The sequence below is a fragment of the Oncorhynchus clarkii genome, chromosome 18, assembly GCF_045791955.1.
Source record: "Oncorhynchus clarkii lewisi isolate Uvic-CL-2024 chromosome 18, UVic_Ocla_1.0, whole genome shotgun sequence".
In the NCBI taxonomy this organism is placed as follows: Eukaryota; Metazoa; Chordata; class Actinopteri; order Salmoniformes; family Salmonidae; genus Oncorhynchus; species Oncorhynchus clarkii.
The window spans coordinates 71,195,034-71,212,369 of NC_092164.1; the positions used below are offsets into that span (position 1 = coordinate 71,195,034).

General features: G+C 34.9%; 1 protein-coding gene across 1 annotated transcript in view; it reads right to left on the reverse strand.

The window, feature by feature from the left end:
* Nucleotides 1-17,336, reverse strand: part of LOC139372403 (CUB and sushi domain-containing protein 2-like) — a 773,740-nt gene that overhangs the window by 178,022 nt on the left and 578,382 nt on the right. The window contains exons 38-40 of the mRNA XM_071112112.1: nucleotides 15,671-15,767; nucleotides 12,658-12,762; nucleotides 139-257 (exon numbers count right to left, since the gene is read on the reverse strand). Of these exons, the coding sequence (XP_070968213.1) occupies nucleotides 139-257; nucleotides 12,658-12,762; nucleotides 15,671-15,767 (321 nt within the window). The remainder of the gene's footprint in view (nucleotides 1-138; nucleotides 258-12,657; nucleotides 12,763-15,670; nucleotides 15,768-17,336) is intronic.

Genomic DNA, 17,336 nt, shown 5'->3' on the forward strand with positions numbered 1-17,336 from the left:
TACCTGTAATGTGTATCCTACTACTGTTACCTGTAATGTGTATCCTACTACTGTTACCAGTAATGTGTATTCTACTACTGTTACCAGTAATGTGTATCCTACTACTGTTACCTGTAATGTGTATCCTACTACTGTTACCTGTAATGTGTATCCTGGCTCACACTGGAACGAGACAACGTGGTTCATTTGGAGTCTCTCTCCCACCTTGATACCGTTCATAGGTACCACTGGCTCTGGACAACTGGTCAGAGAGACCGCTGAGAGGGACAGAGTGGGAGACATGGAGAGATGAGAGAGGGAGACATGGAGAGATGAGAGAGAGAGGGAGAGGGAGAGAGAGAGAGAGAGAGAGGGAGAGGGAGAGGGAGAAATGGAGAGATGAGAGAGGGAGACATGGAGAGATGAGAGAGAGAGGGAGATATGGAGAGATGAGAGAGGGAGACATGGAGAGATGAGAGAGAGGGAGGTATGTAGAGATGAGAGAGGGATATATGGAGAGATGAGAGAGGGAGACATGGAGATATGAGAGAGAGAGGGAGATATGGAGAGATGAGAGGGAGATATGGAGAGAGGAGAGAGAGAGAGAAGAGAGGGAGATATGGAGAGATGAGAGAGGGAGATATAGAGAGATGAGAGAGGGATATATGGAGAGATGAGAGAGATGAGAGACGTCGCTATTCATTTTGGATTTTAAATTGTTTATTTAACTTTTGACAGAGACAGAGAGAGACAGACAGACAGACAGAGAGAGAGAGAGACAGAGAGAGAGAGTTAGAGAGACAGAGAGAGAGAGGGACAGACAGACAGACAGACAGACAGACAGACAGACAGACAGACAGACAGACAGACAGACAGACAGACAGACAGACAGACAGACAGACAGACATCCCATTGATATTATAGTATATTTCATTGGGACACATCCCATTGATATTATAATATATTTCACTAGGACACATCCCATTGATATTATAATATATTTCACTAGGACACATCCCATTGATATTATAATATATTTCACTGGGACACATCCCATTGATATTATAATATATTTCACTTGGACACATCCCATTGATATTATAATATATTTCACTGGGACAAATCCCATTGATATTATAATATATTTCACTAGGACACATCCTATTGATATTATAATATATATTCACTGGGACACATCCCATTGATATTATAATATATTTCACTGGGACACATCCCATTGATATTATAATATATTCACTGGGACATATCCCATTGATATTATAATATATTTCACTAGGACACATCCCATTGATATTATAGTATATTTCATTGGGACACATCCCATTGATATTATAATATATTTCACTAGGACACATCCCATTGATATTATAATATATTTCACTAGGACACATCCTATTGATATTATAATATATTTCACTAGGACACATCCTATTGATATTATAGTATATTTCACTAGGACACATCCCATTGATATTATAGTATACTTCACTAGGACACATCCCGTTGATATTATAATATATTTCACTAGGACACATCCCATTGATATTATAGTATATTTCATTGGGACACATCCCATTGATATTATAATATATTTCACTAGGACACATCCCATTGATATTATAATATATTTCACTAGGACACATCCTATTGATATTATAATATATTTCACTAGGACACATCCCATTGATATTATAATATATTTCACTAGGACACATCCTATTGATATTATAGTATATTTCACTAGGACACATCCCATTGATATTATAGTATATTTCACTAGGACACATCCCATTGATATTATAGTATACTTCACTAGGACACATCCCATTGATATTATAATATATTTCACTAGGACACATCCCATTGATATTATAGTATACTTCACTAGGACACATCCCATTGATATTATAATATATTTCACTAGGACACATCCCATTGATATTATAGTATATTTCACTGGGACACATCCCATTGATATTATAGTATATTTCACTGGGACACATCCCATTGATATTATAGTATACTTCACTAGGACACATCCCATTGATATTATAGTATACTTCACTAGGACACATCCCATTGATATTATAGTATATTTCACTAGGACACATCCCATTGATATTATAGTATACTTCACTAGGACACATCCCATTGATATTATAGTATACTTCACTAGGACACATCCCATTGATATTATAATATATTTCACTAGGACACATCCCATTGATATTATAGTATATTTCACTAGGACACATCCCATTGATATTATAGTATATTTCACTAGGACACATCCCATTGATATTATAGTATATTTCACTAGGACACATCCCATTGATATTATAGTATATTTCACTGGGACACATCCCATTGATATTATAGTATATTTCACTAGGACACATCCCATTGATATTATAATATATTTCACTAGGACACATCCCATTGATATTATAGTATATTTCACTAGGACACATCCCATTGATATTATAATATATTTCACTAGGACACATCCCATTGATATTATAGTATATTTCACTAGGACACATCCCATTGATATTATAGTATATTTCACTAGGACACATCCCATTGATATTATAGTATATTTCACTAGGACACATCCCATTGATATTATAGTATATTTCACTAGGACACATCCCATTGATATTATAGTATATTTCACTAGGACACATCCCATTGATATTATAGTATATTTCACTAGGACACATCCCATTGATATTATAGTATATTTCACTAGGACACATCCCATTGATATTATAGTATATTTCACTAGGACACATCCCATTGATATTATAGTATATTTCACTAGGACACATCCCATTGATATTATAGTATATTTCACTAGGACACATCCCATTGATATTATAGTATACTTCACTAGGACACATCCCATTGATATTATAATATATTTCACTAGGACACATCCCATTGATATTATAGTATACTTCACTAGGACACATCCCATTGATATTATAATATATTTCACTAGGACACATCCCATTGATATTATAGTATATTTCACTGGGACACATCCCATTGATATTATAGTATATTTCACTGGGACACATCCCATTGATATTATAGTATACTTCACTAGGACACATCCCATTGATATTATAGTATACTTCACTAGGACACATCCCATTGATATTATAGTATATTTCACTAGGACACATCCCATTGATATTATAGTATACTTCACTAGGACACATCCCATTGATATTATAGTATACTTCACTAGGACACATCCCATTGATATTATAATATATTTCACTAGGACACATCCCATTGATATTATAGTATATTTCACTAGGACACATCCCATTGATATTATAGTATATTTCACTAGGACACATCCCATTGATATTATAGTATATTTCACTAGGACACATCCCATTGATATTATAGTATATTTCACTGGGACACATCCCATTGATATTATAGTATATTTCACTAGGACACATCCCATTGATATTATAATATATTTCACTAGGACACATCCCATTGATATTATAGTATATTTCACTAGGACACATCCCATTGATATTATAATATATTTCACTAGGACACATCCCATTGATATTATAGTATATTTCACTAGGACACATCCCATTGATATTATAGTATATTTCACTAGGACACATCCCATTGATATTATAGTATATTTCACTAGGACACATCCCATTGATATTATAGTATATTTCACTAGGACACATCCCATTGATATTATAGTATATTTCACTAGGACACATCCCATTGATATTATAGTATATTTCACTAGGACACATCCCATTGATATTATAGTATATTTCACTAGGACACATCCCATTGATATTATAGTATATTTCACTAGGACACATCCCATTGATATTATAGTATATTTCACTAGGACACATCCCATTGATATTATAGTATATTTCACTAGGACACATCCCATTGATATTATAGTATATTTCACTGGGACACATCCCATTGATATTATAGTATACTTCACTAGGACACATCCCATTGATATTATAGTATACTTCACTAGGACACATCCCATTGATATTATAGTATATTTCACTAGGACACATCCCATTGATATTATAGTATACTTCACTAGGACACATCCCATTGATATTATAGTATACTTCACTAGGACACATCCCATTGATATTATAATATATTTCACTAGGACACATCCCATTGATATTATAGTATATTTCACTAGGACACATCCCATTGATATTATAGTATATTTCACTAGGACACATCCCATTGATATTATAGTATATTTCACTAGGACACATCCCATTGATATTATAGTATATTTCACTGGGACACATCCCATTGATATTATAGTATATTTCACTAGGACACATCCCATTGATATTATAATATATTTCACTAGGACACATCCCATTGATATTATAGTATATTTCACTAGGACACATCCCATTGATATTATAATATATTTCACTAGGACACATCCCATTGATATTATAGTATATTTCACTAGGACACATCCCATTGATATTATAGTATATTTCACTAGGACACATCCCATTGATATTATAGTATATTTCACTAGGACACATCCCATTGATATTATAGTATATTTCACTAGGACACATCCCATTGATATTATAGTATATTTCACTAGGACACATCCCATTGATATTATAGTATATTTCACTAGGACACATCCCATTGATATTATAGTATATTTCACTGGGACACATCCCATTGATATTATAGTATATTTCACTGGGACACATCCCATTGATATTATAGTATATTTCACTAGGACACATCCCATTGATATTATAATATATTTCACTGGGACACATCCCATTGATATTATAGTATATTTCACTAGGACACATCCCATTGATATTATAGTATATTTCACTAGGACACATCCCATTGATATTATAATATATTTCACTAGGACACATCCCATTGATATTATAGTATATTTCACTAGGACACATCCCATTGATATTATAGTATATTTCACTGGGACACATCCCATTGATATTATAATATATTTCACTAGGACACATCCCATTGATATTATAGTATATTTCACTAGGACACATCCCATTGATATTATAGTATATTTCACTAGGACACATCCCATTGATATTATAGTATATTTCACTAGGACACATCCCATTGATATTATAGTATATTTCACTAGGACACATCCCATTGATATTATAGTATATTTCACTGGGACACATCCCATTGATATTATAATATATTTCACTAGGACACATCCCATTGATATTATAGTATATTTCACTGGGACACATCCCATTGATATTATAGTATATTTCACTAGGACACATCCCATTGATATTATAGTATATTTCACTAGGACACATCCCATTGATATTATAGTATATTTCACTAGGACACATCCCATTGATATTATAGTATATTTCACTAGGACACATCCCATTGATATTATAGTATATTTCACTAGGACACATCCCATTGATATTATAGTATATTTCACTAGGACACATCCCATTGATATTATAGTATATTTCACTGGGACACATCCCATTGATATTATAGTATATTTCACTAGGACACATCCCATTGATATTATAGTATATTTCACTAGGACACATCCCATTGATATTATAGTATATTTCACTGGGACACATCCCATTGATATTATAATATATTTCACTAGGACACATCCCATTGATATTATAGTATATTTCACTAGGACACATCCCATTGATATTATAGTATATTTCACTAGGACACATCCCATTGATATTATAGTATATTTCACTGGGACACATCCCATTGATATTATAGTATATTTCACTAGGACACATCCCATTGATATTATAGTATATTTCACTAGGACACATCCCATTGATATTATAATATATTTCACTAGGACACATCCCATTGATATTATAGTATATTTCACTAGGACACATCCCATTGATATTATAGTATATTTCACTGGGACACATCCCATTGATATTATAATATATTTCACTAGGACACATCCCATTGATATTATAGTATATTTCACTAGGACACATCCCATTGATATTATAGTATATTTCACTGGGACACATCCCATTGATATTATAATATATTTCACTAGGACACATCCCATTGATATTATAGTATATTTCACTAGGACACATCCCATTGATATTATAGTATATTTCACTGGGACACATCCCATTGATATTATAGTATATTTCACTAGGACACATCCCATTGATATTATAGTATATTTCACTGGGACACATCCCATTGATATTATAGTATATTTCACTGGGACACATCCCATTGATATTATAATATATTTCACTAGGACACATCCCATTGATATTATAGTATACTTCACTAGGACACATCCCATTGATATTATAGTATATTTCACTAGGACACATCCCATTGATATTATAGTATATTTCACTAGGACACATCCCATTGATATTATAATATATTTCACTAGGACACATCCCATTGATATTATAGTATATTTCACTAGGACACATCCCATTGATATTATAGTATATTTCACTAGGACACATCCCATTGATATTATAGTATATTTCACTAGGACACATCCCATTGATATTATAGTATATTTCACTGGGACACATCCCATTGATATTATAATATATTTCACTAGGACACATCCCATTGATATTATAGTATATTTCACTGGGACACATCCCATTGATATTATAGTATATTTCACTAGGACACATCCCATTGATATTATAGTATATTTCACTGGGACACATCCCATTGATATTATAGTATATTTCACTAGGACACATCCCATTGATATTATAGTATATTTCACTGGGACACATTCCATTGATATTATAATATATTTCACTAGGACACATCCTATTGATATTATAGTATATTTCACTAGGACACATCCCATTGATATTATAGTATATTTCACTAGGACACATCCCATTGATATTATAGTATATTTCACTGGGACACATCCCATTGATATTATAATATATTTCACTAGGACACATCCCATTGATATTATAGTATATTTCACTGGGACACATCCCATTGATATTATAGTATATTTCACTAGGACACATCCCATTGATATTATAGTATATTTCACTGGGACACATTCCATTGATATTATAATATATTTCACTGGGACACATCCCATTGATATTATAGTATATTTCACTGGGACACATCCCATTGATATTATATTATATTTCACTAGGACACATCCCATTGATATTATAGTATATTTCACTAGGACACATCCCATTGATATTATAGTATATTTCACTAGGACACATCCCATTGATATTATAGTATACTTCACTAGGACACATCCCATTGATATTATAGTATATTTCACTGGGACACATCCCATTGATATTATAGTATATTTCACTAGGACACGTCCCATTGATATTATAGTATATTTCACTAGGACACATCCCATTGATATTATAGTATATTTCACTAGGACACATCCCATTGATATTATAGTATACTTCACTAGGACACATCCCATTGATATTATAGTATATTTCACTAGGACACATCCCATTGATATTATAGTATATTTCACTAGGACACATCCCATTGATATTATAGTATACTTCACTAGGACACATCCCATTGATATTATAGTATATTTCACTGGGACACATCCCATTGATATTATAGTATATTTCACTAGGACACATCCCATTGATATTATAGTATACTTCACTAGGACACATCCCATTGATATTATAGTATATTTCACTGGGACACATCCCATTGATATTATAGTATATTTCACTGGGACACATCCCATTGATATTATAGTATACTTCACTGGGACACATCCCATTGATATTATAGTATACTTCACTAGGACACATCCCATTGATATTATAGTATATTTCACTAGGACACATCCCATTGATATTATAGTATATTTCACTAGGACACATCCCATTGATATTATAGTATATTTCACTAGGACACATCCCATTGATATTATAGTATATTTCACTAGGACACATCCCATTGATATTATAGTATATTTCACTAGGACACATCCCATTGATATTATAATATATTTCACTAGGACACATCCCATTGATATTATAATATATTTCACTGGGACACATCCCATTGATATTATAGTATATTTCACTAGGACACATCCCATTGATATTATAGTATATTTCACTGGGACACATCCCATTGATATTATAATATATTTCACTAGGACACATCCCATTGATATTATAGTATATTTCACTAGGACACATCCCATTGATATTATAGTATATTTCACTAGGACACATCCCATTGATATTATAGTATATTTCACTGGGACACATCCCATTGATATTATAGTATATTTCACTAGGACACATCCCATTGATATTATAGTATATTTCACTAGGACACATCCCATTGATATTATAATATATTTCACTAGGACACATCCCATTGATATTATAGTATATTTCACTAGGACACATCCCATTGATATTATAGTATATTTCACTGGGACACATCCCATTGATATTATAATATATTTCACTAGGACACATCCCATTGATATTATAGTATATTTCACTAGGACACATCCCATTGATATTATAGTATATTTCACTGGGACACATCCCATTGATATTATAATATATTTCACTAGGACACATCCCATTGATATTATAGTATATTTCACTAGGACACATCCCATTGATATTATAGTATATTTCACTGGGACACATCCCATTGATATTATAGTATATTTCACTAGGACACATCCCATTGATATTATAGTATATTTCACTGGGACACATCCCATTGATATTATAATATATTTCACTAGGACACATCCCATTGATATTATAGTATACTTCACTAGGACACATCCCATTGATATTATAGTATATTTCACTAGGACACATCCCATTGATATTATAGTATATTTCACTAGGACACATCCCATTGATATTATAATATATTTCACTAGGACACATCCCATTGATATTATAGTATATTTCACTAGGACACATCCCATTGATATTATAGTATATTTCACTAGGACACATCCCATTGATATTATAGTATATTTCACTAGGACACATCCCATTGATATTATAGTATATTTCACTGGGACACATCCCATTGATATTATAATATATTTCACTAGGACACATCCCATTGATATTATAGTATATTTCACTGGGACACATCCCATTGATATTATAGTATATTTCACTAGGACACATCCCATTGATATTATAGTATATTTCACTGGGACACATCCCATTGATATTATAGTATATTTCACTAGGACACATCCCATTGATATTATAGTATATTTCACTGGGACACATTCCATTGATATTATAATATATTTCACTAGGACACATCCTATTGATATTATAGTATATTTCACTAGGACACATCCCATTGATATTATAGTATATTTCACTAGGACACATCCCATTGATATTATAGTATATTTCACTGGGACACATCCCATTGATATTATAATATATTTCACTAGGACACATCCCATTGATATTATAGTATATTTCACTGGGACACATCCCATTGATATTATAGTATATTTCACTAGGACACATCCCATTGATATTATAGTATATTTCACTGGGACACATTCCATTGATATTATAATATATTTCACTGGGACACATCCCATTGATATTATAGTATATTTCACTGGGACACATCCCATTGATATTATAATATATTTCACTAGGACACATCCCATTGATATTATAGTATATTTCACTAGGACACATCCCATTGATATTATAGTATATTTCACTAGGACACATCCCATTGATATTATAGTATACTTCACTAGGACACATCCCATTGATATTATAGTATATTTCACTGGGACACATCCCATTGATATTATAGTATATTTCACTAGGACACATCCCATTGATATTATAGTATACTTCACTAGGACACATCCCATTGATATTATAGTATATTTCACTAGGACACATCCCATTGATATTATAGTATATTTCACTAGGACACGTCCCATTGATATTATAATATATTTCACTAGGACACATCCCATTGATATTATAGTATATTTCACTAGGACACATCCCATTGATATTATAGTATATTTCACTAGGACACATCCCATTGATATTATAGTATACTTCACTAGGACACATCCCATTGATATTATAGTATATTTCACTGGGACACATCCCATTGATATTATAGTATATTTCACTAGGACACATCCCATTGATATTATAGTATACTTCACTAGGACACATCCCATTGATATTATAGTATATTTCACTGGGACACATCCCATTGATATTATAGTATATTTCACTGGGACACATCCCATTGATATTATAGTATACTTCACTGGGACACATCCCATTGATATTATAGTATACTTCACTAGGACACATCCCATTGATATTATAGTATATTTCACTAGGACACATCCCATTGATATTATAGTATATTTCACTAGGACACATCCCATTGATATTATAGTATATTTCACTAGGACACATCCCATTGATATTATAGTATATTTCACTAGGACACATCCCATTGATATTATAGTATATTTCACTAGGACACATCCCATTGATATTATAATATATTTCACTAGGACACATCCCATTGATATTATAATATATTTCACTGGGACACATCCCATTGATATTATAGTATATTTCACTAGGACACATCCCATTGATATTATAGTATATTTCACTGGGACACATCCCATTGATATTATAATATATTTCACTAGGACACATCCCATTGATATTATAGTATATTTCACTAGGACACATCCCATTGATATTATAGTATATTTCACTAGGACACATCCCATTGATATTATAGTATATTTCACTGGGACACATCCCATTGATATTATAGTATACTTCACTAGGACACATCCCATTGATATTATAGTATATTTCACTAGGACACATCCCATTGATATTATAATATATTTCACTAGGACACATCCCATTGATATTATAGTATACTTCACTAGGACACATCCCATTGATATTATAGTATACTTCACTAGGACACATCCCATTGATATTATAGTATATTTCACTAGGACACATCCCATTGATATTATAGTATACTTCACTAGGACACATCCCATTGATATTATAGTATATTTCACTAGGACACATCCCATTGATATTATAGTATATTTCACTAGGACACATCCCATTGATATTATAGTATATTTCACTAGGACACATCCCATTGATATTATAGTATATTTCACTAGGACACATCCCATTGATATTATAATATATTTCACTAGGACACATCCCATTGATATTATAATATATTTCACTGGGACACATCCCATTGATATTATAGTATATTTCACTAGGACACATCCCATTGATATTATAGTATATTTCACTGGGACACATCCCATTGATATTATAATATATTTCACTAGGACACATCCCATTGATATTATAGTATATTTCACTAGGACACATCCCATTGATATTATAGTATATTTCACTAGGACACATCCCATTGATATTATAGTATATTTCACTGGGACACATCCCATTGATATTATAGTATACTTCACTAGGACACATCCCATTGATATTATAGTATATTTCACTAGGACACATCCCATTGATATTATAATATATTTCACTAGGACACATCCCATTGATATTATAGTATACTTCACTAGGACACATCCCATTGATATTATAGTATACTTCACTAGGACACATCCCATTGATATTATAGTATATTTCACTAGGACACATCCCATTGATATTATAGTATACTTCACTAGGACACATCCCATTGATATTATAATATATTTCACTAGGACACATCCCATTGATATTATAGTATATTTCACTGGGACACATCCCATTGATATTATAGTATATTTCACTAGGACACATCCCATTGATATTATAGTATATTTCACTAGGACACATCCCATTGATATTATAGTATATTTCACTGGGACACATCCCATTGATATTATAGTATATTTCACTAGGACACATCCCATTGATATTATAGTATATTTCACTAGGACACATCCCATTGATATTATAATATATTTCACTAGGACACATCCCATTGATATTATAATATATTTCACTAGGACACATCCCATTGATATTATAATATATTTCACTAGGACACATCCCATTGATATTATAATATATTTCACTAGGACACATCCCATTGATATTATAATATATTTCACTAGGACACATCCCATTGATATTATAATATATTTCACTAGGACACATCCCATTGATATTATAGTATATTTCACTGGGACACATCCCATTGATATTATAATATATTTCACTAGGACACATCCCATTGATATTATAATATATTTCACTAGGACACATCCCATTGATATTATAATATATTTCACTAGGACACATCCCATTGATATTATAATATATTTCACTAGGACACATCCCATTGATATTATAGTATATTTCACTAGGACACATCCCATTGATATTATAGTATATTTCACTAGGACACATCCCATTGATATTATAGTATATTTCACTAGGACACATCCCATTGATATTATAGTTCAACGTGTATGTTTACTCTTGTATTCCAGCCTGAAGCCGGCAGCAGACACGCTGATGTCAGAGAAGAAGTGTAGGTAGAGCTGGTTGGACGTGCTGTTCAGGAGTGCTGGGACCGTCGTTCCTGCAGGGGAGACCAAGAGTACTCATCATCAACACATTCAACTCTTCATCGAGCCTTATTTATCTTACAGTGGTTATAGTAGGAGGACAGATGTACATGTTTTGGTACTCACACCGCTTGTAAGAACAGATAAATGTTTATTCATAATGACGCTTGTTTCATGTAAGAGAGATTTAACAGAGCAGGTCAACTGGGGCAGCTGGTAGTCTAGTGGTTAGAGGCAGGTAGCCTAGTGGTTAGAGGCAGGTAGCCTAGTGGTTAGAGGCAGGTAGCCTAGTGGTTAGAGGCAGGTAGCCTAGTGGTTAGAGGCAGGTAGTCTAGTGGTTAGAGCAGGTAGCCTACAGTGCCTTGCGAAAGTATTCGGCCCCCTTGAACTTTGCGACCTTTTGCCACATTTCAGGCTTCAAACATAAAGATATAAAACTGTATTTTTTTTGTGAAGAATCAACAACAAGTGGGACACAATCATTAAGTGGAACGACATTTATTGGATATTTCAAACTTTTTTAACAAATCAAAAACTGAAAAATTGGGCGTGCAAAATTATTCAGCCCCCTTAAGTTAATACTTTGTAGCGCCACCTTTTGCTGCGATTACAGCTGTAAGTCGCTTGGGGTATGTCTCTATCAGTTTTGCACATCGAGAGACTGACATTTTTTCCCATTCCTCCTTGCAAAACAGCTCGAGCTCAGTGAGGTTGGATGGAGAGCATTTGTGAACAGCAGTTTTCAGTTCTTTCCACAGATTCTCGATTGGAATCAGGTCTGGACTTTGACTTGGCCATTCTAACACCTGGATATGTTTATTTTTGAACCATTCCATTGTAGATTTTGCTTTATGTTTTGGATCATTGTCTTGTTGGAAGACAAATCTCTGTCCCAGTCTCAGGTCTTTTGCAGACTCCATCAGGTTTTCTTCCAGAATGGTCCTGTATTTGACTCCATCCATCTTCCCATCAATTTTAACCATCTTCCCTGTCCCTGCTGAAGAAAAGCAGGCCCAAACCATGATGCTGCCACCACCATGTTTGACAGTGGGGATGGTGTGTTCAGGGTGATGAGCTGTGTTGCTTTTACGCCAAACATAACGTTTTGCATTGTTGCCAAAAAGTTCAATTTTGGTTTCATCTGACCAGAGCACCTTCTTCCACATGTTTGGTGTGTCTCCCAGGTGGCTTGTGGCAAACTTTAAACAACACTTTTTATGGATATCTTTAAGAAATGGCTTTCTTCTTGCCACTCTTCCATAAAGGCCAGATTTGTGCAATATACGACTGATTGTTGTCCTATGGACAGAGTCTCCCACCTCAGCTGTAGATCTCTGCAGTTCATCCAGAGTGATCATGGGCCTCTTGGCTGCATCTCTGATCAGTCTTCTCCTTGCATGAGCTGAAAGTTTAGAGGGACGGCCAGGTCTTGGTAGATTTGCAGTGGTCTGATACTCCTTCCATTTCAATATTATCGCTTGCACAGTGCTCCTTGGGATGTTTAAAGCTTGGGAAATCTTTTTGTATCCAAATCCGGCTTTAAACTTATTCACAACAGTATCTCGGACCTGCCTGGTGTGTTCCTTGTTCTTCATGATGCTCTCTGCGCTTTTGACAGACCTCTGAGACTATCACAGTGCAGGTGCATTTATATGGAGACTTGATTACACACAGGTGGATTGTATTTATCATCATTAGTCATTTAGGTCAACATTGGATCATTCAGAGATCCTCACTGAACTTCTGGAGAGAGTTTGCTGCACTGAAAGTAAAGGGGCTGAATAATTTTGCACGCCCAATTTTTCAGTTTTTGATTTGTTAAAAAAGTTTGAAATATCCAATAAATGTCGTTCCACTTCATGATTGTGTCCCACTTGTTGTTGATTCTTCACAAAAAAATACAGTTTTATATCTTTATGTTTGAAGCCTGAAATGTGGCAAAAGGTCGCAAAGTTCAAGGGGGCCGAATACTTTCGCAAGGCACTGTAGTGGTTAGAGCAGGTAGTCTAGTGGTTAGAGCAGGTAGTCTAGTGGTTAGTGGCAGGTAGCCTAGTGATTAGAGGCAGGTAGCCTAGTGGTTAGTGGCAGGTAGCCTAGTGGTTAGTGGCAGGTAGCCTAGTGGTTAGAGCAGGTAGTCTAGTGGTTAGAGCAGGTAGTCTAGTGGTTAGAGGCAGGTAGTCTAGTGGTTAGAGCAGGTAGTCTAGTGGTTAGAGCAGGTAGCCTAGTGGTTAGAGCAGGTAGTCTAGTGGTTAGAGCAGGTAGTCTAGTGGTTAGAGCAGGTAGTCTGGTGGTTAGAGCAGGTAGCCTAGTGGTTAGAGCAGGTAGCCTAGTGGTTAGAGCAGGTAGTCTAGTGGTTAGAGCAGGTAGCCTAGTGGTTAGAGCAGGTAGTCTAGGGGTTAGAGCAGGTAGCCTAGTGGTTAGAGCATGTAGCCTAGTGGCTAGAGGCAGGTAGCCTAGTGGTTAGAGGGGGGAGGCTCTATAGTATCGTTAAATGACGAGGTTAAACATTACACAGGATAAACTAATGAGTCACTTGATCTCTAAAATAAACCTCTAAAATAAACCTTTTCAACCGTACGCATTCTAATACACCTGCTTCTCCTCTCTTTGAGCTCGAGTGAGTATTGATACACTCAACCGTCTGTAACGCAGATCAATAGTGACTTGCTGCTTCTCTCTGTTTCATCTATTGAGCAGCAGAGTAACAGGTGGGTTACTCACTGGTAACGGACAGGCTGTGGTGGTAGTATTGAGCAACTCATGGGAGTCATGGATATATTTGGTGGTTTTGAAAAAAATACTTAACCATCCCCACCTAAGTTAAACAGCATGGTTTAACACTCCACCAACACACATAGAAAGAGAGAGAGAAAGAGAGAAAGAGAGAACGAGAGAGAAATAGAGAAGGATAGAGTGACTCACCTGAGAAGCTCCCCAGCATGGTGTCGCTGTTGTCTCCTCCATCAAACACCTCTAGAGAATCCCAGTTCTGTTCAGTCACAAAACTGATCACCTGGATCTGAGGAGAGAGAAAGAGGAGATATGAGGACAGGAGAGGAGAGGAGAGGAGAGGAGAGGAGAGTAGAGGAGAGGAGAGGAGACGAGACGAGACGAGAGGAAACGAGACGAGACGAGAGGAGACGAAACGAGAGGAGAGGAGAGGAGACGAGAGGAGAAGTCTCTCTCCCCCATCCTCTTCTTTACTGTCATCTCTCCTCTCGTCTCCTCTCCTCTCCTCTCGTTTCGTCTCCTCTCGTCTCGTCTCGTTTCCTCTCGTCTCGTCTCGTCTCCTCTCCTCTCCTAAACCAAGAGCAGAGCAAAAAGCGGTTCAGAAAGAGGGAAAATCAAGGGACACAAAGGTCCCAACGTGTCTCAGTTGTCTTCCAAAAATAGTGTTGTTTTGGCTCTATACTCGCACTTGAGATTAGAAATTATACACAGAACAGAAATATAAATGCAACAGGAAACAATTGCTACGATTTTATTAATTACAGTTCCTATAAAAAAAATCAGTCAATTGAAAGTCAATTGAAAAAATAAATAAATGAATCTATGGATTTCTAATGACTTGGAATACAAATATGCATCTGTTGGTCACAGATACCTTAAAAAAAGTAGGTGCGTGGATCAGAAGACCAGTCAGTCAGTATGTGAACTAAATTTGCCTCTCTCTCTCTCTCTCTCTCTCTCTCTCTCTCTGTATCTCTCTCTATTTATCTCTCTCTGTGTATTTATTTATTTTTTATTTCACCTTTATTTAACCAGGTAGGCTAGTTGAGAACATCTCATTTACAACTGCGACCTGGCCAAGATAAAGCATAGCAGTGTGAACAGACAACACAGAGTTACACATGGAGTAAACAATTAACAAGTCAATAACACAGTAGAAAAAAAAGAAAAAAAAGAGTCTATATACATTGTGTGCAAAAGGCATGAGGAGGTAGGCAAATAATTACAATTTATAAATTAAAAATAAATAAATTATCAGATGGTCATGTGCAGGTAGAGATATTGGTGTGCAAAAGAGCAGAAAAGTAAATAAATATAAACAGTATCGGGATGAGGTATATAAATTGGGTGGGATATTTACCAATGGACTATGTACAGCTGCAACGATCGGTTAGCTGCTCAGATATTAGATGTTTGAAGTTGGTGAGGGAGAACTGGAAGGAAAGGCGGCCAAATGAGGTGTTGGCTTTAGGGATGATCAGTGAGATACGGTGGGTGTTGCCATCGTGACCAGTGAACTGAGATAATGCGGAGCTTTTTGGACTTGTAGATGACCTGGAGCCAGTGGGTCTGGCGACGAATATGTAGCGAGGACCAGCCGACTAGAGCATACAGGTCGCAGTGGTGGGTGGTATAAGGTGCTTTGGTAACAAAACGGATGGCACTGTGATGAACTGCATCCAGTTTGCTGAGTAGAGTATTGGAAGCTATTTTGTAGAGAACATCGCCGAAGTCGAGGATCAGTAGGATAGTCAGTTTTACTAGGGTACGTTTGGCGGCGTGAGTGAAGGAGGCTTTGTTGCGGAATAGAAAGCCGACTCTAGATTTGACTTTAGATTGGAGATGTTTGATATGAGTC